Source organism: Rhamphochromis longiceps, linkage group LG2 (assembly GCF_057381845.1).
Source record: "Rhamphochromis longiceps isolate RC_006_pf linkage group LG2, R_longiceps_female_GT1.1, whole genome shotgun sequence".
In the NCBI taxonomy this organism is placed as follows: Eukaryota; Metazoa; Chordata; class Actinopteri; order Cichliformes; family Cichlidae; genus Rhamphochromis; species Rhamphochromis longiceps.
This window is the reverse complement of record NC_140558.1, coordinates 37,206,711-37,232,051: the sequence shown is the minus strand read 5'-3', so window position 1 is coordinate 37,232,051 and position 25,341 is coordinate 37,206,711. Positions and strand designations below refer to the sequence as shown.

The window sequence follows — 25,341 nt, the reverse complement described above, 5'->3', positions numbered from 1 at the left end:
TAAATGATTTTGCTTCATCATTATCATGTGTTGTGTTTAAATTGGAGGGTGGATTGATTGAATGCATTAGAACATAAGAGTGACACAAGGAGCTGATAAATGTTTTAAATGTGACCTGCGGCACATTGTAACTTGGTTTTTCCTCTTCACTCTGCAGGCTTTCCCTTGCATCTCAACTGGAATCTACGGTTAGTGCCTTCATGTGTGTGTCTCCTCTGTTCCTACACTTTGTGTTTGTGTGTCAGTTTTCAATCATTTATTTCACATTTATTGATCACCAACAACACTTCCTCTCTGCTGTCTTCATTCACTGTACACGCTGTGTGCTCTCCATCACACGCTTGTCAGTCTGCCTGTTTGACCAGAGCGCCGAGCCTCCGGGTGCCGCTTGTCAAATGATCTCCCCCGACCCAGAGGTGGTTCTCAGATTAACGCCTTGGATTAAGAGCGGCAGATTAAGATAGATTAGGCCGGAGATTGTGTTATATTGACTGTAATCCTCTTCACGCTGGCAGGAGAGAGTCAAGGATAGTGCTTAAACACACCCCAGGGTGGCTTTGCTGTGAGGGCTAGTTGTTGACACCACTCTGTCATTGCTGGAAAGAGGAAAAGGCTAAATTCCCAGTTGACTCCAGGTTGTCTTCCTCCCTGTTCTGCTTGTTTGTCATTGTCCCGCTGTTTCTTTCCTCTTGAGTGTTTTGTAGGTCAGGGTGTTGAAGCAGTAACACAAATTATGTAACTTTAGGAGGTATAAGCAGCTTGTGTCTCTACAGACAGACGGCTGCAATTGAAAACAAATCTGCCATCTTTAAGCCATAGTTCCACACAGAAAACATACCAGCGTATGAGTATCATTTTTAAAGAATGGTCTCATATTTTAGAGCTGTAACTTAATTCCTATTAAAGCATTAACTGCTCCTCATCAGTGTTTTATACACTCTGTAATCTAACGAAATTGGGAAAAACAAATGTGCCTGGCAGGCAGTCACACTAGTAGTTTGTTGTTTGTTTGTTTTTAGTAGTAACACAGATGATGTACACCTCTTCCCAGACTTTGTACCACTATTATAGCTGCACTTTAAGGCCCTGCAAAGCTTGCTGGTGTTTCAGTCAATAAGGCTGAGCAGACCTCATTACAGCGGAGGTGAGAAGACCTCTGCTGGGAAATAAGTGAAATAGTTTACTTACTTTACTAATAAGGACGGTAAATACATTTTTGGAGGGAATATAATTGCATCCTTGATTATGTTCATTAGCAACATTTTTCTCCTCAGGTTGCCTCTTGCGTCAGATATGTGGTAAAGTAGAGATTACTAAAACACTCGAGTTAAGGTTGGAGGAAAGATTTTGGTTTTGATTAAATATTAAAAAGGGAAATGTGTTCCACGCTGTGCTTCACATCCAGTGGTGTGCAAGTTAAGCTCTGAGATTAAATCGGTGCTCGCGCTCAGTTTTTGCACTAAATTTGTGGTACCGAAATAAACCACTTAATGTTTATTTTCCTGCATTTTAATTTTATAAATGAGCTGTTTTTTCAGTAGAGCCCCCAATCTTTGAAACTGCCTGCCAGGCACATTTGTTTTTCCCAATTTCGTTAGATTACAGAGTGTATAAAACACTGATGAGGAGCAGTTAATGCTTTAATAGGAATTAAGTTACAGCTCTAAAATATGAGACCATTCTTTAAAAATGATACTCATACGCTGGTATGTTTTCTGTGTGGAACTATGGCTTAAAGATGGCAGATTTGTTTTCAATTGCAGCCGTTTGAAACTGAATAAATCACTGAACTCTCCTACTGCTAAACCAGACAGATTACTTTTACATGCAAAGAAAAACAAAAGTACCAATCGAAAGCTCAGACACACCTGAGGGCAGATATGTTTCTAATTATTTGTGCGTCACAGTATCAGAACATTTTATGTTTAATAAGATAACGTGATGCACAAATGCACAAAATTACACTCTTTTGATTGTTGTACAGAGTGAGCATGAAGCCAGTGTGATTAAAAAAAAAAAAGTAAATTTCTTAAAATATGTTGAAAATTTATGAGAATATCAGTGATGTTTGCTTTGGAAGATCAATCGTTTAGTGGCTTTACAGGTGCGTCTGTGGTTTAGTTTTCTTCTCACTGGCTATTGATGATTCATCGCAATCGTTTATTTACTAGTAGAATAATCCAGGACCCCAATACACATATGTGGTACAATTTCCTGGATCAGCATTAGAAAGAAAGCTCAACCTACTGTGTTGTAGGTCACTGACGAATTCAGCAGATGTTGTTTTGTTTTTAAAAAAATGTAGAAATCAATTAAAAATAAAGAAATGCTCTTCAATGATTGAGTGTGCCTAAGCTTTTCACTGGTATTGCATGTAAATATAAACCAATCAGTAGAAATCAGGACAGACGTAATTCAGCTCTACGGGACTTTTTATGGGCTGTTTCCACAGGATCTTACACTTTTCATGACTGATCCTTTGTGGTTATTACCAAAAACTGCCCTGATCCTTTAAGTCAATTTGACATTTCAAATTTGGTGCTTATTATGTTGACATTGTGGCTTGTTTTTCAGACCCATATGGACACAAATTACATTAATTTGACACCCAGCAGCCACCTTGTGAATCCTGTGTTGCATCCTGTTTTGTCTGCATATCAGTCATAAGTCTTTGTGCCATAGATCCAACAAGGTGCTGGAAACATTCCTCAGATGTTTTGGTCCATATTGACATGATCGTATCACACAGTTAGTGCAGATTTGTTAGGTACACGTCCATGATGTCAGTCCCTCTGTTCAACTACATCCCAAAGGTGCTCTATTGGATTGAGATCGGAGAGCCCCTGCGAATTGTAGTGTGAGTTTGCTGTTCTTTGCTTGCAGGAGTTGTGGCATTTCCACCCAGAGAACTGCTGCTCACTTGATCTTTTCTCCTTTAGACCATCCTTTGAAAACTTTAGCGATGGTGGTGTGGGGAAATCTCAGTAGATCAGCAGTTTCTAATTCTAATGCTTGGTATTGAACTTCAGCAGGGTGTCTTCACCTATAAAGCTAAATGCATCGAGTCGCTGCATTTACATTGACTGATTAGATATGTGCTGAACAGATGTACCTAATAAAGTGGCTTAGTTGGCTGAGCTTTTTTTTTCCTGTGCGAATTTGCACAGATTTGCTCAAAATCATCCTCTAATATTTAACAGCACTGCTGTAAGCTGCACATTTTCTCTGCCTCCTCCAGCACTAGCACTAGCCTTGCTGACAACCTGTGGTGCTGTTTACATCATATGCAATGAATGCACTCAGTGGAAACTATTCAAAACAATCAGTGTGCTCAGTGAACAGCTCTGCTCACGCCATTGTATTTTTCAGTCTTTATTTCAGTATTTTATGCGTGGATGTAACATATACATTTAAAATTAAAATTATAAGGGTTGAAATATTGAATTAAAGAGTGACGCAGGTCTCAATCGGTCCAAATAAACAGAAAAAGGAGTGAAAACACCTGTGCAGATGGAGTGAGGCCACTTGAATTAGATGCACATGTCAATCAGTAAAATGTTTTATATAACAAGCCATAGTGGGCACATATTAACATATTATATTACATTTTCTTCAGTGCATTTGTTTCAGTGCTCTAACAAATTATATGTTGCTAATTTGTACCGTCGCGTATTCCCCTGTGCTAACACGCTGAACCATCTCCTAATGTATAATCACATAGTGTTTGTTTGGGTTGAGCAGTTTGGCCAGATGATGAGTTTTCATTGCCTTTGTGCTGCTTTTTTTTTTTTTTTTTTTTTTTTTTTTAAACCAGCGCTGGGTATAATTTTCCAGCAGTGAAAGGTCTCAGCTGCTCAATGAATATAGAAGAAGAAAAGCAGCCTTTCTCCATCTGTCTCCTCGTAACCAACAAGTGTGTTGTGTCTGCGTCTCGCTGGAATAACTGAGTCGGGATCAGACGACGTGAGAGGAGTCAGGACGGGGAGTGTTAGAATAGTGGAAAGAAGAACAGAAAGCACCGAAGACAACAGCACAACGCAAGCACACAGATCTCTCTCTGCACCTGTTCTCGAAAACTGTGTGTGTATTTTTGATGTCACTTGCGCGTGTGTGTTTGTGTTTCTGTAGGATATCCATCTGAGCGGGCTGTGCACGAGGCGTTAAAAACTGTGAGGGACTACCTCGATGCACATCATGACAAGGTGGGTATGTGTTTGTGTTTGCGCCTGCATGATTGGCAAATTTTCCCCTACCCTTTCCTCCAGGTATTATTTCTCTCACAGCTGTTGTTTTTGTTTTCGGGCGATACGAGGAAAAGGGTGCATTGAGAAAACACACACAATCAGACACACAAAAAATATTTTTGAACACACACCCAAGTTCTGCCTCTCTCATGCTCATGGCCAAGTCTGCATTTTAATTGGCTCCTTGCGGGACCAAACCCGAGTAACACAAACACACAGGCACGCACACACTTTCTCTCTCAGGAGAAACGCCAAGCGGAGAAAAGACAAAATGATGGAATAGATGACTGGAGGGGAGGGACGGAGGAAGAGATTGGAAAAGGCGGAAACTTTCCAATCAGTCATTGACAAGCCCTAAACTCTCCTCCCTTTTTCCCCTCCTTTACTTCTCTGGTCTCCTCCCACTTCTCTTTTTCCATCTTTGAAGCCTCGCTGTTACCGCCGTCCTGCACGGCCTCCCAGAGAGGGTGCTGATGATGTTATTGTTAGCTCTGACATCTCCAGAGTCTCTGTAGCAATACCGGTCGACTGATGCCATCAGCCGCTCTGTGCATAGCAAATGAACTCAAATCATTGCATTTCTCACCAGACTGGACAACAGACAGCAAGCCTCGAATGTCAGTAAATAAGACCAGAAGGCCAAATCAACAAAATTATTTATATTCTGCCCACAACTACTTCCACTCTGCTTTTAAGGGGGAAAAAAATATTGAAGGCGACCACATAAATATAAAGAGAGAATGTTTACCAGAGGAAATTGGGTTTATTCATTAATTGAAAAGTTTTATGGGGTTTTGTCGAGCGTGTTCTGGCTCTGAGCGCTTTAATGTTGAAATGAAATTGAAAACTGCAAACATAGTAAGGTGCAAAATGGACTCAAGACACAGGTCAGTATGCCTACATTCTGCATCAAATGTAATAAAAATCGAATCATTTATGTGCAGAAAACATACCAGTTTTAAAATGTAACTGCTGTTGTTGTTGTTTTGTTTTTTGGGGGACCGGGGGGGTCTCGAATTAGACTCAGAGTCAACTAGAGAGTCTCATCAAATCCTTTTAGCAGCTCTTCTGGCTTTTTATTCATAATCACGAGCTTCTTCAGCAGATTGAGCTTTTTAGTTGCATTGAGCTGCAAAGCCCCACCCTACTCTTACAATTTAATTACACTTCTGCATTATGTCTATGGGGTAACTTGCGTCATAGCTGGAACCCCATTTTAACCCTACGCCGCAATCTTCTGCATAACCTGACGTGCACCTCGCTAGAAATGTAACCACGCGTTGGGTTGGGATCAAAGGAGCTTCCGGTTACTGCACAAGTTAGGATGTAAATTTCCCACAGAAGTCTAAATTAAACGTTAGCAGCAGTGTGTGATACTGCAAAACCAAGTAAATACAGAACCAATATCACTGATATTTTTAAACTCTAAAGGCGGCTTATGTACAGGAGAGCAGTACAAGATGATTTATGAATTTAATGTACCAAACTTGGAGAGAAACATATTAAAGTATCAGTCCTATCACATCATTAGGGATCCAATGTCAATGTTGGCATCAATACAATCGATCTGCTCTCCCCTAACTCTTGGGGTGTCGTCACACCTGTAACGGTTTTTAATCTGTTCAAATCAAATTATTCCCCCACTTGGTGCCGTTTGTTTCTGCAGCTGTAAACACAGCAATCACATTCAGACACAGACCAAAACAACAACAGTTCTGGTTAAAGTTGGTCTCATTATAAATGACTTCAAAGTGGTTCCTTTAAGGACATGGTCCAGTCCAACTACCAAGTGTACACTGCAGGCTTCAACACCTTCCTCTAGCTGGGTTTGCTTTGCATTCTGGGAATAAGCAGTCCCACAGATGTACTGTAGCAACTAGCCTCCTACATACAGTTATATGCCCAGGTAAATATAAATGCTAGGAGAAAACTCTTCACGTTATCTACTACTCCAGGACCCAGCACCTTCTCTCTGTGTTTATTTTTGATGCTCGCACTGCTGATGCATCTTGCCAGTAAGCAGACTGAGCATTCTCACGCGGTTTGTAGTGACACGTTTTGGTCCTCCATGTGGAAAGAAACCTAACCAAATGAAAAATCTAAAAGTTTACAAGCTCATCAACTGATCGGTATAGCTTTACATTCTCTTAAGTGTGCAATACTTTCATGGAATGTATATCAAAGAGGCCACTCATTGGTTTCTGGTCACCTCTGTACTATTTTGTTGAACAACTTATCTTCTAACACTCTGAGTTGGTGAGCAAACTCCATCCAAAAACTTTACAGAAAGACATATCTGCTAATTGGTGCTAAATAACAGACTAATAAAAGGAAACGGTAGAACTCACTAAAAGTAAAGCACAAATGTTTTGAAGAGACTGCACCATGCTGGTCCAAAAGGGGAGCCTTGATGTACAAATTCTCTCTTGTTAACCACAGTTAGCCAATTTTTAAAATATTTTTTAAAGCAGATCAAACGCAGCTCGGTGTGAATGAACAATCATTTTCAGGATGAGGTTTGGCTAATGATCAGTGTGACTTTCAATCTCATCTGTTAAGCAGTATGAAATCCTAAAACTCTAAATTAATAATTTGACTAGTTCCACAATTGCATTATTTCTGGACAAGTTGCGCTATGACTGAAGTCTTCAGAAAATCTACTAAATAGACATCGTGGTGAGAATATTGTTTTAGTTGCTGTCGAGCCTGAAGTAAAGCTGAAAAGCACAGTATTATATATATTTTTAGATGCGTCGTTTGTTAAAGGATATGCATTTTCACAAGAGCACAAAGACTAATGTAATTTCCACAACAGTTGACAGGTTTTCTGTTTGAGAGGGGAATATTTACAGGTTGTGTAACGTGTTTCCATTAATAACAGGCTGTTCTCATAGAGCCATTTACAGTGACTTGCTGTTATTGTTAGCATTAGCATCTCTAGGCTCGCTGCTGCAGTAGTGTGAGAATTAGTTCCCACTTCTACAGTTTTCAAGTGGAGCCACCTTCGTGTGGAGGTTAGAAATTTCAAACCTTAGCCTAGGGGATCTAGTTACATTTCCATATCTTCCCTTTTAGCTTCCATGCAAATCCTGGTGAGTGATGGTAATTGTACAGCAAGCCGGGGCTGAAAAACATGGGCTGCAGGCTAGCATGCTGCTGAAATGTCTCTTTGAAAGCACTGAGACTTAAACTCCCACACCAGGCTGAAAGAGATGGAAACAGCCTGGCTATAAATTTCACTGCCTCACCCAAAACAGAGAAATCAAAACCTTTGTAGAGACATTAGGGTGGTAATAATGTTTGTCAGAGTCAGAGCAGAGTAGAGGTTATATCCCTAGAAGCATCGTTTTACTGTAGCTAAAGTAACTTTAATCATTACAGGCTACATCCACAGTGTGTACTGTACTCTGTCCAGATATACAGAGCATAATATAAATATTATAGACTGCAGAGCTGGGGTCTAAACAACATAGGAGCTCGGAGCATAAAGATTCTTTGTCATATACTAGCTGCACACTCTCAGCCAATGTCTTAATATTGTTTGAAAGCTACTGTATTATGTTTATGGCTTTGTGTGTGTGTGTGTGTGTGTGTGTGTGTGTGTGTGTGTGTGTGTGTGTGTGTGTGTGTGTGTGTGTGATGATCTCTCTAACCCCTTTATTTCTGCCTCTGTCTTTTTGTCTTTCTCTTTATCACACACATACCCACTCTTTCCCTCTCTTTGCACATTTTCAGCACTCTGTCCCCAGCACACAGAGTAATAAGCGCCTTGTCGTGGTATTATCATAATAGGGAGCTAATAGTGGAGTAATGGACTGATGCATTAGTGGCATTCTCCTGATATTGCCACCGCACAGTGTCACACATTTTTACATTGTTCCCTGCTGCAACTGATGGATTCAGAGTTATTGCATATGCTTGCAATAAAGGTCATTTTGTGTGTGTGTGTGTGTGTGTGTGTGTGTGTGTGTGTGTGTGTGTGTGTGTGTGTGTGTGTGTGTGTGTGTGTGTGTGTGTCTGTGTCAGCTGGACAGAGTCATCTTCTGCGTGTTCTTGCCGAAGGATCAGAAGCTGTATGAGGAGAACCTGCCACTCTACTTTCCTGCTGGTGAGTTTCCTTCATATATATGTGCAGCTACACGTATCAGCAACAACATTAAAACCAGTGACAGATGAAGTGAGGAATACATAATGCAATGTGTTGGGAAACCATGGCTCCTGACATATATACAGGATCGGGATCACACATACAAAAAATAGCCATATATTAATGCAACCAAACAGCTTTTAACATTGATTGATTTTGAGAGGTATTCCAGGCTGATGTGTAAATGGCTCTGTGAGAGAACAAGTATAGGGAGGGAGCAGCATGTGTTCAGGGCCTGCAGAGAGAAGGAAAATCCATCCATCCATGAGCTTGTGTTAGTTTGTTCTTATATACATATAGCATTTTAGCCCCAGAAAACCAAGATGGATGCAGTGAGATTGGTATAAAATAGCTATAAATGAGTCCTGAACTCTAGAAATGAGTTAACATTTTGCACTTGACTCATGTCAAGTTTTTTTAGACTTCAGTCAGACAGCCCTAAAGATTTGTCAGCGACCCCTAGGAACCACAGGTCACTGGGGAAAAATGTATATTCCACGACTGGTTGGTGAGTGGTTGATGCTTGTCAAAACACTGACTTGGTGGTCGTGAAATTTAAAGGAACTGCGATACAAACAGCAGATGGGAAGTAACAAAGTGCAAATGCTTTGGTTCTGTACTTAGTAGAATTTTCAGGTATCTGTATTTTACTTGAGTATTTATTTTCCTGACAGCTTGTCTTTGTCTAGCTGGAAAAAACAACTAAACCCTTTGTTTGTATGACACGCCATATTGAAATTATATTTTTTAAAGAAAACATTTTTTTAATTGCAAAAATGTATAAATAAACTCAAGTACAGTCAAAGGCTAAAGTCAAATAAAATAAGATATATATGCGAGCTTAAGGCATAAATAATGTACCTTTGTCTTCTTGGAAGACTTTCTGATGTTAATTGGAGGCAAGTTTTTGTTCTGCTGAAAACAGACATTATGATTGTGTAGACATTAATTAATATTAATGATGATTCAGTGTCCAGTCTAACAGCCCTCGGGGTCAGTGGCTCAGCGTTTAATAGCACTTGTATATTTTTATTGGTTTGTGGGGTTTTTTCTGTTTATAAATATTAATGCAATTTAATTAATAAAACATTTGATATTATGTCACTCAGGGGTTTTCCTGAGTGGACATCAGCGGGGTGGGAGGAGGTGTGTGTGTGTGTGTGTGTGTGTGTGTGTGTGTGTGTGTGTGTGTGTGACATCATAACAATCAGATTCAGTGTTAAACCATCATGTTTCAGTCGGTGCAGCTTTAACTTTTGGTTTGTGTCGCACTTTTTTATAATTTCACTGCCACTCAGCGAGCAGTTTTTCGAGGGTTTGCAGACAAGTGGAGATCTTCCATGCAAACTATTGGCGATGCACACCCGCCAGTAACCACAGCAATCAAAAAGAGGCATTTAGCGTAGCTCTTTGCAGCTATTTTCACCTGGTGACAGCTGGCAACCTACAGCAACCACTAACCGCTTGGGATTACACACTTTCTCCTAGCAACATGTGTTTTCCAGGTCATCAGTAACCACTGCCTAGGCCTGCATGAATGGAATCTTAGATGCATAGCATAAAGTCTGTGGTCAACACTCGCTTTGGTCATTTTTATGATTTGTTCGATAGTAGTTTCAAAATTCATAAACAGGTGCGTAAGAGTGTTTAAAGAGATCAATTATAACTTCTTGTACTCTGTCTTATTCACCATTATTTTATTAAATCACAATGTTTTGGTCCAACTGACCTTCATTAGATAGAAATTATGGCAATCATTTGTTCAATAACAAAAAAATAAATGCCCCACTTGCAAATTTTAAGCTTTATGTGTGCTAGAGAAAGCAGGTGGTTAATAAGTGGCTAAATAAGAGTAAGTTGTTGAAGACATTCAGCATCATCACATTAACCATTTCCCCCATAAAGACAACATTTGACGACCTCCCCGGTACCCTTAATGACGAGCCTTGACACCTCATTATATATCAATAAAGACACGGTTTGACCATTAGAATAGTTTCTGGGTTTTTCCGAGGGTAGCCGCAGAGGCGGAGACCACCCTCACTAACCTGCAAACCCAGGCATTTTCTTCTAGAAGCAGAAATATGACAGAAAGCACTCAAGTCAGAAAAAACATTGCAAAGGTTACTCCTAGTGGACTTTCAAGGGGTATAGAGTTAAACACAGGAACTTGATTTTGGTCACACAGTCTTGATTTATAGCCTAACATTATTGTGGTGAGCTACTTTCTTTTGCATTTAAGTTTCAAAAATCACAAAAAAGGGTGTCAGTTTGTAGAGATTTGCTGAACCAAACATGGTGGCATTAAAGCTTTCCCACAGAGCCTTTTTTTCTGATACTCATAAAAAAAGAAAAGCCTATTGATAACTCCCACTGGCATTTTGTCAAGCAACCAAGATGATGCCCGCTTTCAGTTTTTTGCCCTATAAAAAGCATAGTCAGTGTGGCACTTTATGGATAACACGCAGGTTGTACTTTTATCTCTGATCACATGAGTCACCTGAAATATGAATGAATGTTACAAACAATCTCTACGCTCATGAGCTGCCTTATTATAAAAGTTCTCACTGTTGAGCTTCCTTTTAACAGGAAGGACCTTGAGAGTAATGGCTGTGTGTGTGTGTGTGTGTGTGTGTGTGTGTGTGTGTGTGTGTGTGTGTGTGTGTGTGTGTGTGTGTGTGTGTGTGTGTGTGTGTGTGTGTGTCCCCTGCAGCTTCTTTGTTTTGTATTTTGATACAAACATGTCTTTTCATTCTGTATCCTGCCTTCATTTCTTCGTCCACCACTTTAGCCTGACCTGTGGCAGCGACCCGTTGTTCAGGTAACCATCGTGGTGTTGTGCGTCAACATGTGTGGTTTCTTCTATCAACTTAACTGCATTCAGTCTGTTTGTCGACACACAGTCTTAACCCCAGTGCAAAATGTAAATTACGTGTCACGGAGGGGAAACTCTGACATTTCCTTCAACCGGCACTCGTCCCATTTTGCAAATAAATTGCTCATATTTAGACCTCAGTTAAATGAAAATGGCATTCTGTGCATTCCTGAGTACAACGGCTGGCCTCAAGCTAGTTAGTGTTCGAAATGATGCAAGGAAAAAAGAAATGGGCTTTGTTTTTTTTTGTTTTTTTCCTGCAGTGGTGAAAAGGGTCTGATTTAAATGAAAAATAACAACCACTTTTTAAGCCTCCAAGGTGCCTTCTTGAGTCATGCCTCACCTGCTTTCCAAAACAGACTGAAAGGAAAGTGTTGTGCCATCGCTACAGATTGATCTATTTGGTTAAACGAAGTTTTGTAAATAAGTAAAATGTATTTAATGTTATGTTGGCTTTAGCTGTGACATGATGACTTTACCCATTTGTTTTGATTACACTTGTGATTTATGGTGTTATATTGCCAAGCAGTCTGGCTCCTAAGCATGATCAGTCATTCACTCAATTATTCAAATTAAGCATCGGTATTACAACTGCAGCCTTAACCCCTAATGTCTTGCTTTACCGCTGCTATAAATCAAACTCACCTCTTGCCTTCGGAACATTTTGAGAGAGAGGTCTTAACAGTCGTATGCTTTCTGGTTTTGTAATTTTTAATGGGTGTTATGTGGCTTGGGACGCAGGTGCTACCAAAGCTGCTGAAAAGAAATCCAACAAATTATCAACCGCAGGTCCTTTGTACGAGTGAAGCCGTGCTTTTGGGTTTGACAGAATTTAAATTTAAATGAGAGCTTCAGATGGAGCCGGGTCACTCTAACACTCATAATAGAGATGCATGGCAGAAATATTAGTGAAATTAACTGAAATCAGGCAAACTTAATCACCACAGAAAAAAGTGAACCAGAGCAGGATTGCAGTGTTTAATTTTAAATGAAAATGAGACCATGAAATTGTCTCAGCGCAGGAAAGTCAAAGCAGAGAAATGCTGCTGGCGCTGGAATATATCACCCTTTGTAACATTAATATGCGTTCTGCAGTTCAACAGTTCAAGAAAACATACAGCATACATGTCATTTAACATTGTTTTCTCACCTTTGAGTGCTTTTAGACGTGTTGGCAGCAGCTGAGTTCTACATAAAGAAACAAATGTAGACACAGAGAGAGTTTTCTGTTTTTCACAAACATGGCCTGACAGCCAAGGCGTTAAAGAGGAGTGGGAGAGAGAAGAGAAGAAGCCTGCTTAACCTAAGAGGAGAATCCAATCAACACTGCAGCCTTATCTCTTATATGAACTCACACACCGGGTCAAGAGTCTTAATCTTTTTTAAAATCTTTTTTTGTGAACAGATTTGACCACTAGCCCCCCGAATCTGAAAGTATTTTTCATTTATTACAGTTCAAGGAGGATCAATTGCTAAAAATAATGAGATCTCAAAATGTGATGAACTGCTTTTTATAAGCATTCACTGGCCACTTCATTAGGTACCCGTTGCAAGCACTGGATTGAACCCTTGCTTTCGTTCTTGGGAGCATAGCGTGAACAAGGTGTTGGAAACACTGCTCAGAGACGTCACACAGTTGTTGCAGATTTCTTAGATGCACATTGATGACACGTATCTCCTTTTCCATAACATCTTAATGATGCTGTATTGGATTGATATCTGGTGGCTGTGGAGGCCATTTGAGTACAGTCATTGCTATGTTCAAGAAGCCTGTTTGAGGTGATTTCAGCTTTATGACATGACACGTCCTGCTGCATCAGAAGCCATCAGAAGATGAACTCAAAGTGCTTTCTGCTGCTGTCTAAGTCTCATTCACCTAAGCATTCATACAACAATTTTATCTGCGCCTAAGCTCTTTCTATTGTTCACACATGTTCACACTCCAGTTGATGCACTGGAAGCAACTCTGGGCTTCATATCTTGCCAAGGATACTGTAGCATTTTGACTGCAGGAGTCAGGGATCAGGGAGCAATGCTTGGGCAGACTGTGATATTTGAATGGCACTCATTCTATACTAAGGGGCCCAGCACACCTTTACACCACCAACAACAGCCTGGAAACCAGGATGTATACACGATTTAATGTTGTTTTTGAGCCTACCATGTAAATTTTACAGAAGAAATCAAGAATCATCAAGCATGACAAATTTCGGTGAGCTCATGTGAATTGTAGCATCAGTTTCCTGTTCCTATTTGACAGGAGTGGCACCCGGTGTGGTCTTCTGCTGCTGTAGCGCATCCATTATGGGTTCAGAGATGCTCTTCCGCATACCTTGGTTGTAACAAGTGGTTATTTGAGTTACTGCTGCCTCAAAGCCATTATTCTCCTCTGACATCTGGTATTAACAAGACATTTTCTGCCAGAGAACTGCTGCTCACTGGATATTATCTTAACTTCAAACCCCTCTCTTTGAACACTAGAGATGGTTGTGTGGGAAAATCCCAGCAGATCAGCAGTTTCTAAAATACTCAGACAAACCCCAAAACCCTGCTACGCTCAGTGACTTGAATCACCTTTCTTCCTCATTCTAATGCTCAGTTTGACCTTAGCAGGGTCACTACATGCCCAACTGCACTGAGTTGCTGCCATATGATCAGCTAACTATCTATTTATGTCAACCCTCAGTTAAACAGGTATACCTAATAAAGTGTCCGGGGAATGTAGATACAAAATATACAAAAAACAATGTATTTGCAGATAAAAGGGGAAGCAGAAGTGGATACTTCCTGCTAAAACGTTTAATGCGCAGGTGTGAGTTTATTTTGAGAGAATCCCACATACGCCCTTACGCTGACTAATACCCAGTAGAGCATCATCAGTGTATTTATCCACTGCTGAAAATGGTACCCAATAAACAAACTATTTATTCTTGTTTGAGTAACGTTTGCTAAAAAGCTGTTATACATTGCCTTTAAAAGTAAAACCACAAGACTAAATATATATGACTATAACAGGCAGTGAACAGTAGTCAGAGTACTGAGCAAAAAGCACCGACCTTCCGCCTCAGCTACCTATGTAGAAAAATAAGCTACAAGGTAAAATCACAGCAGCCCTTTATTTCTGTTTGGCCGGAAGGAAAATGTATTTTTATGTCTAAATCCAGTTTGTCATCAGTTTGTGGATATGTTTAGAGAGACGTTTAGTCATCAGCCACAACAAATCAAGGCAGAAACTCCAGTTCACTTCAGGCCAGTTTCGAAAATGAGTCAGTTCTCATCGACTCCTGTTTAAAATAAATAAATAAATAAAAAATGTTCTGCCTAAAAAAGGAGCAAAAAAATTTTTGGTCATTGTAGCTTTGAGAAACAAGTAGGTGGCAACAAAAGTGGCTGAAGGCACTGTCTTATAGCGATCACTTTTAAACCAATTGTTTTATTTTGGAGCATTTTAATGCAGTTATCTGACAAATAATATAGCCTGCCCAAGTATTTTATTTCAAAGCTAGCACTTTTTTAGCATGTATCTCTTTGTTTGGATGCATCAGCTTGTGTCTCAAATATAAAACATGACAGCAGCAGAAACTCAGAGTTTAAAAAGAAAACTCCACAAAGTAGTGGTGAATATTTTTATTTGCAGTCTGTGCACCAGCTATTTTCTCCCTGAGTAGCTAAATATTCTGCTAAAATACCAGACGAAAGAACAAAAATGGAGAAAGACTGAATACGCGATTCATATTTTCCAAATATTTTCCTTTTTTTTTCCTTTCCACCTACATTTTCACTTTGATGACCTTGTGAGGTCAAATTATATCACTGTGCTGTTTACAGCTTGTTCCTCTACCCACAACTGGCCAACAAATATGTAGTTATTGCTTTACAGGCTAAGTGTTAAAGAATGATCAGTGCGTACAGCTCAGAGCATTAGAGGCTATTTTTTCTTCCTATTTCTTGTAGCAGTAGCTTCCACTCAGCAAGCCAAAGTCTCAAACTGCGGCACAGCCGGTCAGATGCCTGAACCATGAAATCAGCACTTTCACATCTTCACCCTGGGTCAGCTGACCGAAAAGGTTATTTCCCCCCCAAAAATCCAGGTGTGCCCCTTTAAAAAAAAAAAAAAGTCTGAGCGAGCTGCTGGTGTCTTTCTCCTCTAATGGATGTGCAGCAGATTTGGTAGCAGTAGTGGTGCTTGGCTGTTAGATGGACCGGAACTGTCTGTCAGTATGACAGCTGCTGCTGCCGGCAGGCCTCCAAGTCTCCACTATAAACCTTATGTGTCTCCAACACCTGGCACTACCTACGCTGGCTGTCTGTCTGATGTGTATGATTGTGTGTTTGCATGTTTTGAGTGCGTCCTTAGCCATGTTGGGCTGAGAGTGACTAAGCCTCGCTAACAGATCCCTCTGAAGCAACCAGACGCTCCAGAAGCCAAAATGCTTTTAACCGCTGCATGACCAAGGTAAAATGTTCCCCCCACCGTGTTTTACATGTTTCCATTTCCTCTCTCCCTCTCTCTCTGTCTGCTCCCACAGAGGCCACAGTCAAGAGCAAACTCTAAGAGAGTGGATTTGTCAGATTTGGTTGCCGTGGATACACACCGCTACACTCACATCCAGATTCTTTCTCCTCCTCCTCCTCCTCCTGTTTGCCATTGACGCAAATCAAGACCATCTTCATCAGGAAGATAAGTTGCAAATGGGTGATTGCCTTTTTGAAGTGCTACGGTTCTCCTGCAGATGTTGTCGGAGGAGGTGGTTTTCTTTTTCTCACTTCTTCCCACTAATGGCTGAGGTTAGGAGCGGTGTTATGATGACTGTGTGAAATGAGGCAGATAATTCTTATGAAAAATGGACTGTGCGTACTCGTAAGCTTCACTCTACCTGTGATCAGCGGCAGCTTCGCATCAGGCTTACGTCCCCCACCCTCCCGATTTCTCTCTTCCCTGTACTACAGCATTTGAATATTAAAATATCAGCATGTGTGCGTGATTGTGACACACATGACAAAAGCTTATTAAAATGAATCTGAGCTTTGTGTGACCGCAGTGATTATTTCTCTGGTTATGAAAGAGTCGATGAGTCGGGGCGCCATTCGAGAACACTTCACACCAGTATTTCCTTCTCCACTCTCTGGCAATTCTTTGTGAGAGAGATCGAATAAACTGGAAGATGAAGTCAAACCTTTCTGGAGGAAGTGTGTGCTGCTACTGCCATTTGATATGTCCTGCCGAGAGAGCGCAGAGTGGGAGACTTTATAAATACCCTCTATTTTAAACGTGTGCAATTTTTTTTAAAGGCAAGCGTTCAGACACCCTTTAAAAGATTATATTGTTATAGTCTAGCCTACTATACTCATATACTCTAGTAAGCAAGCTCACAGTTGAATACCAGTTGAATACTGGAAGGAAAGACGGAGCTTTTCAGCCTGCAGCACCAGGGCTCTCGAACAGCCCCCCCCCCCCCCCAGCTGCGTTTAGCTGACTCTTTAGAGTCTTTAAAAAAAAAAACTGTTCTGTTTAATCTTCTACTGAAATTCTTTTGTTTTTTAAATGTATTTTTATTCTATTTTAACATTTAGTTCCTTAGAATTATCTAATATCTTGTCCCTAATTCATAAGTTTTGATTATGAATATTCATCACACAGCAAGTTCCTTTTCTGAGGACGTGTTTGACACTTTTTTGAGCCTCTTATTGAGCTCGCTACAGTCTCTGTAAAAGCTGAAACCAAAATTCCCATCAACAAGTGATTTGATGAATCTGTTCCACAAGTTATCTCCAACCTGAAGATTGGGACCCACTGTGCAATCTTAACTCATATTTTAAACACAGAACATATCTACATATCAAACGTTAGTCTGTTTAAGTTACATGAAGGCAGAAGCTGATACATTTTAAATCATGGGTAATTTTTTTCTGATAATAATAAAGACTAGCAAATGTAGGAAAAATCATGAACGTCAGTGACTCGTGTTTAATTGAAATAGCTTCACTGAATTAATCTTGCAGAATGTCAAACGGTGCTAATATTTAATTATCACAGAGCCCTTTTTCTCATGAATGACTAACCAGAACAAATTTGACAAAAATATTTCACTTGGTAATCATACAGTACTGTGCAAAAGTCTTGAGTCATCCCTCATTCCTTTATGTGTAGCTAGAAAAATGGAAACTAGGTGCTGAAACATATGCAAACGGGGATGGAAATACAGTAAAAACAGTCTGCACAAGTCTATCGAGCTTGAAAGCTAATAATTGTTCTCAGTTCTCAGGTCCAGGCTTCTTGAAAGACATTCAAAGCTCTTCTCCAGATGTTGGCCTCATCTTTTTCTTCAAAATGATCCCACATTGCTTCAGTAACTTTGAGGCTCAGACTCCAGGGAAGCCAATCCATGACTGATAGTGTACCACTGTAAAAGACTGAGTCGACTACAAATCAGTGAAGCCGATCGAGAAATGCCTTAAACCTGCATTCTTGCTAAGCAGAGCCGCCAGAGTACGACTCCACTGGCGGAAAACAGAAGTCTGATTAAGTTGAAGCCTGTGACAAATACTCTCATTTTCACTTAATTTATGACCTCAGATGATGTTTTCCCAATAAGTGCTTTTAGTTAGAAGTTTCTACAAGTTCAGTTTAATATAGCAAGATATTTACTTTACACGTTGTATATACACATATATATGTCATGTTTATGGCCATTACACAGAAAGTATGTTGCAAAAAAATACCGAGACAAAATTCAGAATTTTCCAGATCCGTACTTGCCATGTCAAGTGTACTCTATATAAACTGAACGTGTTTCTCAAGAAAAGATCCACTGTGTGATCGAGATGATGAGCTCGTCCTGATGTTTCTAAACAAGAAAATGGTTTCATTCTGGTTTCATCGGATTCTCACAACAAGGCGGCGGCAGCAGAATTTCATGGTTTGATCCAGGAGTTGAATCATCGTATCACAACTGCTTTCAATAATTTCACAGAGCCGACTGACCCAAAGTAACATACAGTACTGTTATTTGACTTTTTCCTTATTCTATATTCAGTACTGGTGCTCTTTTGAGCATCGAGTTCATTTGTTGCAAATGTGTGGTGTCCCTCAGTTTCCGGTCAGACTCACGTGTTGCTCATGAAATCTCGCTCCAAAATCCCTGGTAAAACTGGTAACAGCCACAATGCTCGGGATCTTGTCACAATGGTCACATCCATCTCTTTTATACAGTCTGTGCTCTAAAGGTGCTACATAGTCTTCTCTGTAAGCCAGCTCCCTCTGTCTGATACTGAGCAGGTAGTCTGCTGTTGGCTTTCCATTTTCTCTGAAGGTTAGGGAGCTGCTAAACCTCAAACTGAGGTTGGTAAGCGGTGAAGACAAACTGGTCGCTACACAAAGAGATGAAACTAATAAAACTGCAAAATAAAGCAGTGCTACAAAAGTATACAATAATTATCTGAAGGTTCATCATAAGTGACCACTTTCTCATTTTCACATTGTTTTTACACTATAACATTTGATAATTGCTGCTGTGAAACTGCAGATAATTTAAGGTCCTTTTGCTAAAAATGTTTTGTTAGTTTGAGTCTTGTGTTCAGTTATTATTATGACTAAAACATAATTTTTCCACCTTATATCTTCCCTTTTTTGTATAGCTACAGCACCTGCTCGTTTTTGGGTTTTTTTTAACCAACAACCATCCATTATCCCCCCCCCCCCCCCCCTCCTTTCTCACTGTATGCTGTCCAACCTCCCTCCACCCCGTCTGCCTGTCAGAACCCACCATATGCGTATTTCTGCAAACGCCATCATGCTTCTCCCTGCAGCGCATCTGTATGAATTGTTGCGGGATGCGGCCGTCACGTGTCGGCACAACACAGGCGGTGATTTGTGTGAAGCAAAACGAGCGTTTAGCGAGCCATCGTCCCACCCCCACAACTTTCATCAGCCAACAACCATCTTTATTGATTTCAAACAGTCTGCCGTGATGGCGCAGACGCACAGGGGGGGAGCGGGGAAGGAAATAAACTACAAAGAATATCAACAGGAAATTGGGAGAAGACCGCCCTTTTTTCTATAAAATCCTCATCTGTCACATAGGGGACTGGTTTTTTGTTTTTGGGGGGTTTTTCTCGTCTCCTGTGCTCTTTGATTCCCTCCCTGTATGGGCCTCGGTTTCTTCTTCCTCCTTCATCCTTCTCCTCATGTCTCTTCCTCGCTGCTTTACTCTACAGGATGGTGGGGGAAAAAATAAACAGATGGAAGAGGGAGGGATAAAGAGACAGAAAGAGGAAGGATGCAAGTGTTCAAACTGAGAGAGGGGGAGGAAAAAAGGTGGGGATGAAGGGATGAGAGGATGCAGAGCCGGCGGGGGGGATGGAGCGGATGGAGGGAAGAGGAGGGGACGGAGAGCCTGATGAACTCATCTAAAGGCGCTCTGGGTTTTTTAATAAGCAGCAGACTGTGAAGCTACTCTCCAACCAGTCACTCTGAATAATGAGAGAGAGACGCGCGCGCACACACATGCAGGATGAGAGGATGAAAAGACAACCAGACTCATTATCTTGCGACCAATTTTCATCACTGTCCCGTCAGCAATCTCTCTCACGGACTCGAACAGTCCTCAGCTCTGTGTGAGATGACAGATGAAGACCAATTACGGTAACTGTTTCGTTAACTTGAAGGCTGATTCCCTGCCATCTTCCAGAACATACACTGATAATCCTGTTGGCCCTAGAAATTACCCACTGCTCACAGCCCACCAACACACCTGTGTGCCTGTGCGTGCGTGTGTGTGAATGTAATACCTTTCGTGGCGAACCCCTTTGTAGTTAAAGAGCTGTGGACATGCAAGTGTGTTTGTTTAAAAAAAACCCTGCACTCTCGGGTGTTTAATAAAGAATCATTTCCGGCTGACGACTGCTGTTGCTGACTTTGTTTGATGCACACTAATAGGTTACTGCTTCGTCAACATTTTTTTGGCACCTAAACATATTTGGTGCTGATCTGCTTGGGTTTCTTCCAGCGGGGAGAGACGCAGAATAAACTTCAAATTGCTAATCTGTCTTTTCATTTATTGCTTTCTCGTTGTATCACTTTAATCGAAGCGGCTCCTACTCAGAAACTGATTTACGCTGAAAAGCTTTTTGTATGTAAAACAAGGCAAAGTTTGCTGAATGGTTTTTATTGCAGCAAGCTCTCTTGATCGCGCTGCTCATTGTGCTTTTCCGCGTCTTGGCGGTGCAGTAAATCGCGGCGTGAGGACTGTGGAGCAGGGAAATTATTTTACTGCTATTGTTAAATAATTGTCATTATTACCATTGCATTAATAATATAATCTGGAGTTTATATTGCATTCAGGGGTTGAACAGTGTGTGTCTTTCAGAAAGGCTAAAAGTAACAGGACAGGAAACAGGCTTGGAGAGTTTTGCAGAAGTGAAAGTTATTTTGAGCAGCAGGCTAAGACGAGGCTTTAACAATGTAACAGATAGCTTTAAGAAGGCCTTAAGCAGTTATGACTATTTTATACACAATGCATATCTGTGCTTATTAAAGAGTTGGAGCTCGGTCAATTAATTGGGGGTCGGAAGCTTTGTTCGGCGCGATGTTCGGACAATCTATTGTGCAAGTGACTTGGAGCCATAGAAGGAATTGCAATACATGCTTACAAAACACTTATATATCAGATCATTTTATATTAAGCTTTTAGTAGGGGTTCTTGATTAAAACATTTATTTAGTAGAAGACATACATATAGTCTCAGTGAGCCTCTGGTCTGGTAAAAGGTCAGAATTGAGAAAGAGCATGTGAGGTCAACACATACACACACACATGAGTTAGATTTATTTAGAGGAGAGATTAGTCATGTCTCGGCAAGAAAGAGGAACAATTCACTTTAAGACAAGAACGGAAAGTACCAGCCATGAAAATAGAAGATGATCTTCTGGGTGAAAAGCTATTGTGGTGTTGATCTGATCTATGTATAAAATGTATCTGTGACGCATGAAGGGGCGTCAGTAAATCAAACCCTGATGCTATAAAATATCTGTTTATGCTTTGATTAAGTTGAAGACTACTTGCTGTCTTCCCACACGTGTGTGTTCATTAAAATCATTGTTTGACCAAGATCCTCTGGACCAATGGTGGTTTGTACTCTCCCTCCTCAATTTTGAACCTTAACAGGACATAATTCATTCATATGCAGATTTTTGTGATAAATGCACAAAAAAATGTCAGTTGTCATGTAAGGTGACACAAAACTCTCTGAGTGCCTGTGGAAGGTTATTTGTGTAGCACTACTGAAAACTAAAGTTACACACTGCCTCATGATAAACTCTATCCCACATAATGGGACCATTTAAATCAGTCATCCTGGGAAAGTTTTCATTAACATCTCTGGCTTAAATAAAGTGGGCCCATTGTGATTTTCCTCAATTCCGATCACATTTATATTCATGGTAAAAAGAAAACTAGTCTCACCTTCACTGCTCTCAAACGAAATCAGAGGATAAAAGCCTCCAGGTGCTGCTAACCAAATTGACTTGCTTAGCTGATCATCTGCAAGTGTGAGCGCCTCTATAAAAGCAGGAGTTGTGTCACTTTGCTGGTCTGGAGCATTCAGGTGTGTTAACACAGTGCCTAGGAGGAAGACATCAGCCGTGATTTTAGAGAAACAATCGTTGTTGCCCATCAGTTTGGGGAGGGTTATAAGGCCATTTCCAAACAATTTAAATCCATCACTCTACAGTGAGACAGATTATTCGCTAGTGGAAAACATTCAAGAGGGCTGCCAATCTTCTCAGGAGCAGATGGCCATCAAATTCACCCCAAGGTCAGCAATGCTCAAAGAAACTAAAAAATACACAAGAGCTATAACTCAGACTCTAGCTTCAGTTAGCATGTTAAATGTTAAAGTTCATGACAGATCAATTAGAAAAAAAGGCTGAAATAGTTTGGTTTGTTTGGAAGGGTTGACAGGATAAAGCCTTTTCTTTCTAACACTTCTGTAACAATGTCCTTTAGATAGAGGAGACCAAAGTGGAGATGTTTGTCCATAAATACAACATATCAGCACAAACACCTCATACTAACTGTCAAGCAACGTGATGGAGAGGGATGATTGGTTTGTTTTTCATGCATCAGTCATTGAGTCAACTATAAACCCCCTGCACCTCCTGACTTCAAACCTCAAAGAATTTAATTTATTTATACAGCAGTTTCCACAGGTGAGCCCTAAAACTCTTCACAAAAGACATAAATCAGTATAACGGAATCGAATTAAAAAACTGTTATGAAAGTGAAACGATGCTACAACTCTTGGGTCTATATGACAAAGGGGAAGGATATCTCCCCTTTCAGCTGTTCACACCTTCTGTTTGCAGCAGTCAGCCAATCGCAAGACCGCACGGAGGCCCAGTGTAATCAGCAGAGATTCCTGCAATAACTAAAATTTGGGCTGGGATATTGGTGCTGTGGTGGTTAGGCAGCACTGTCATCATTCAACAGGAAGGTTCCTGGTTTGAATCCCATTTGGAGGATTTCTGTGTGGAGTTTGCGTGTTGCCCCTGTTCACCCGTGTGCGTTTCCTCTGGGTGCTCCAGCTTCTTTCCACAGTCCAAAGACATGCATGTGAACTGCAGCATCTAAATTAGCCATATATGTGAGGTAGACAAAGTGCTGCAGTTACAATCTGACTTTTAGTTAGGTGTTTTGAGTGGGCAGTAAGAAAAGAGAAATGCTATATAAATGTGAAAAAGTACCTAAAGGGCCTTGCTTTTTCATGCTGATCCAAAACAAGAGATTCTCACTGATGATTAAACATGTAGCTGTGGTCTGTGTGAAGTCCGTGTGATGAAGTTGCTGTGCTGTGTTCAGAGTAAATCCACGTGTCTGCCCGGAGAATGTGGGTCAAACACTTGAGTCAAGTTTTCAAACTGCATGCACTAAAAAAAAGAAAATGTTGTCCCTGGCTGGTTATATTACATCAGAAACCTCTCACACTTTATTTGAAGAATATCAGCTTTAACCATCAAACACAACACTCAATCCCACAGGCTACACTGAGCACACTGTGCAGCTCCGTTTATCTGTCAGACCACTAAATAAGAGTTTGGTTTGGCCTCAGTTTACCTCTGTAGACCAAACATCGAGGACTTGTCTGTGATTTGTGATGTAATACATGCATTTGCTGGTTGTTTTCAATATATTGTTATTTATGTGAAACTCTTTACACCTGGGATGCAAAACGGATATTCTGATAGCAAAGAGAGAATAACTGCACGTGGAAAACTAATGAGAGCTGTGTGGGACCTTTGCTCACATTTCACTGACTTCAGCTTTGTTGCATCACTGATAGCGAGACAAAAAAAAATAAAGATATTATTAGAAAATGCAGTCAGCTGCTCAGGTATCAGACTACAGTTGACAATATACGGTGCGTGGGATGTGTGAGGTGTTAAATCATGGGCACACAAGAATTTACACTTTTTATTAGGTACACCTGTTCCACTGCTTGTTGAAGCAAATATCTAACCAATTCCAAAACTCAATGTGCTGCACCACCATCTTGGATGATGTTCACAAAGAACTAGGAAAAGGGAAAATATCCAGTGAGCGGCGGATAACTGTGCAATGTTGTCATGTTAAAACTGCTGAGCAATGCTTCCAGTACCTTGTTGAATTAGAATACAATGGCCTTCTATTGCCCCTGTACATGTATGACATTTTGGGCATACAAAACAAGAGAAGCTACCCAGTGCCAAAAATGTCAGTTCTTGTGGACACTTCTCCAAAAGTGAGTCAGTCTTTAAATACTATGTGAAATGTTCGACAAACATGTTTATGATCTTTAGCCCCCCTTTATGATGACTTTAGGAGTAGGGGTGGGTTTTGATAGTCGATTTATCGATTAAAATCGATTCTGGCTCGGATAACGTGATATTGATTCATTAAAATCCTGTATCGATTTTTTTAATATAAATTTATTTTGCCCAAAACGCCAGAATCTCTGGTTAAACCTCACAAAATTTCAACAACCACCAAACAGCTAAAACAGTGAATGAGAGCAGGAACACGGATTCTGCACAAAGACGTAAACACAAAGCGCGGACCCGCCGACGCATCAGAATCAGTGAGCTGTCGCCTTTCTCACCCGACGGCACGGACACGGCCGAAAGCCGACAGCTCGCTGATTCTGATGTTTCGGCGGGTCCACGCTTTGTGTTTACGCCCTTTTTGTGCTGATCCTAAATCTGTTAGTTTTATCTCTCACCAAACAATATTGACCGAACCAGCAGCAAAAGAAGATCCAAACTACGCATAAACATCGTCATGAATTCCCTCTGACTTTTGCTGTTTTGCTTCCACCACGATAAAATCACACTTCATGCACAGCTCTCTCTCTCTCTGTGTACTTCAAGAACAGTTTCCAGTCTAAAAATGTTTTCTGCGTTATTCGCTTGCTTGTTACGCACAAGTCTACCGTTGTTTACAGCGGTGTCAGCCGCTGGTTTTTTTTGTCATTTTACTTCCGAAAAGAAAACTGAATTTCTGGAGTTCAACAGGCTTCTGAACAAATTTAAACTTTTTAAAATTATGCAAAATGCAAAACGCTTAACTGTGTCTCTAATAAAACCGCCGTAACTTCAGAGGTAATGTTCATATGTTGATTAATGGTTTTCTTTCGTTTTTGATGTACTGCAGGGCTGTATTTGGGACATGTGAGTGTTTTAAATGCAATGGTATGGCAAATATTCGGAAAACCTGTTATGTGGTGGATTGTATTAACAGCCTTCCAAGTCAGTGTTCCCATTTTTTAATTAAGTTTAGTTTTTTTATATTTAAATATCAGTACTATTAAGTAAGAGATACTGTATGTGATTGCCTCTGCACTAAGCAGAAAAATGATGAACAAAAGTAAATGTTTGATAAGAAATGTTTTGTTAGTGCTGCAAATTAACATGGAAAATGGATTCATCAGAGAAGCATTTAAGCGTTACCCATTAACAAGGCAGGTAAAACAACTATTAATTATCATTATATAATGACAACAGTGAGAGAAAAAAACATTTTCTTTGTAGCGTCCCATTTATAA

At 40.4% G+C, this 25,341-nt stretch overlaps 1 protein-coding gene across 3 annotated transcripts in view; it reads left to right on the top strand.

Moving 5' to 3' along the window:
• The window catches only part of macrod1 (mono-ADP ribosylhydrolase 1), a 147,508-nt gene extending 131,211 nt beyond the window's left edge, over positions 1–16,297 (top strand). For 2 of the 3 annotated variants that reach the window (XM_085426842.1, XM_085426851.1), the window contains 4 exons: positions 158–188; positions 4,129–4,202; positions 8,271–8,352; positions 15,796–16,297. In XM_085426842.1, the coding sequence (XP_085282968.1) occupies positions 158–188; positions 4,129–4,202; positions 8,271–8,352; positions 15,796–15,821 (213 nt within the window). In that variant the 3' untranslated portion in view covers positions 15,822–16,297. Of the gene's footprint in view, positions 1–157; positions 189–4,128; positions 4,203–8,270; positions 8,353–11,182; positions 11,213–15,795 lie in introns of all 3 variants that reach the window. The other variant, XM_085426847.1, reaches the window with a different exon arrangement.
• Positions 16,298–25,341: the final 9,044 nt, after the last annotated feature.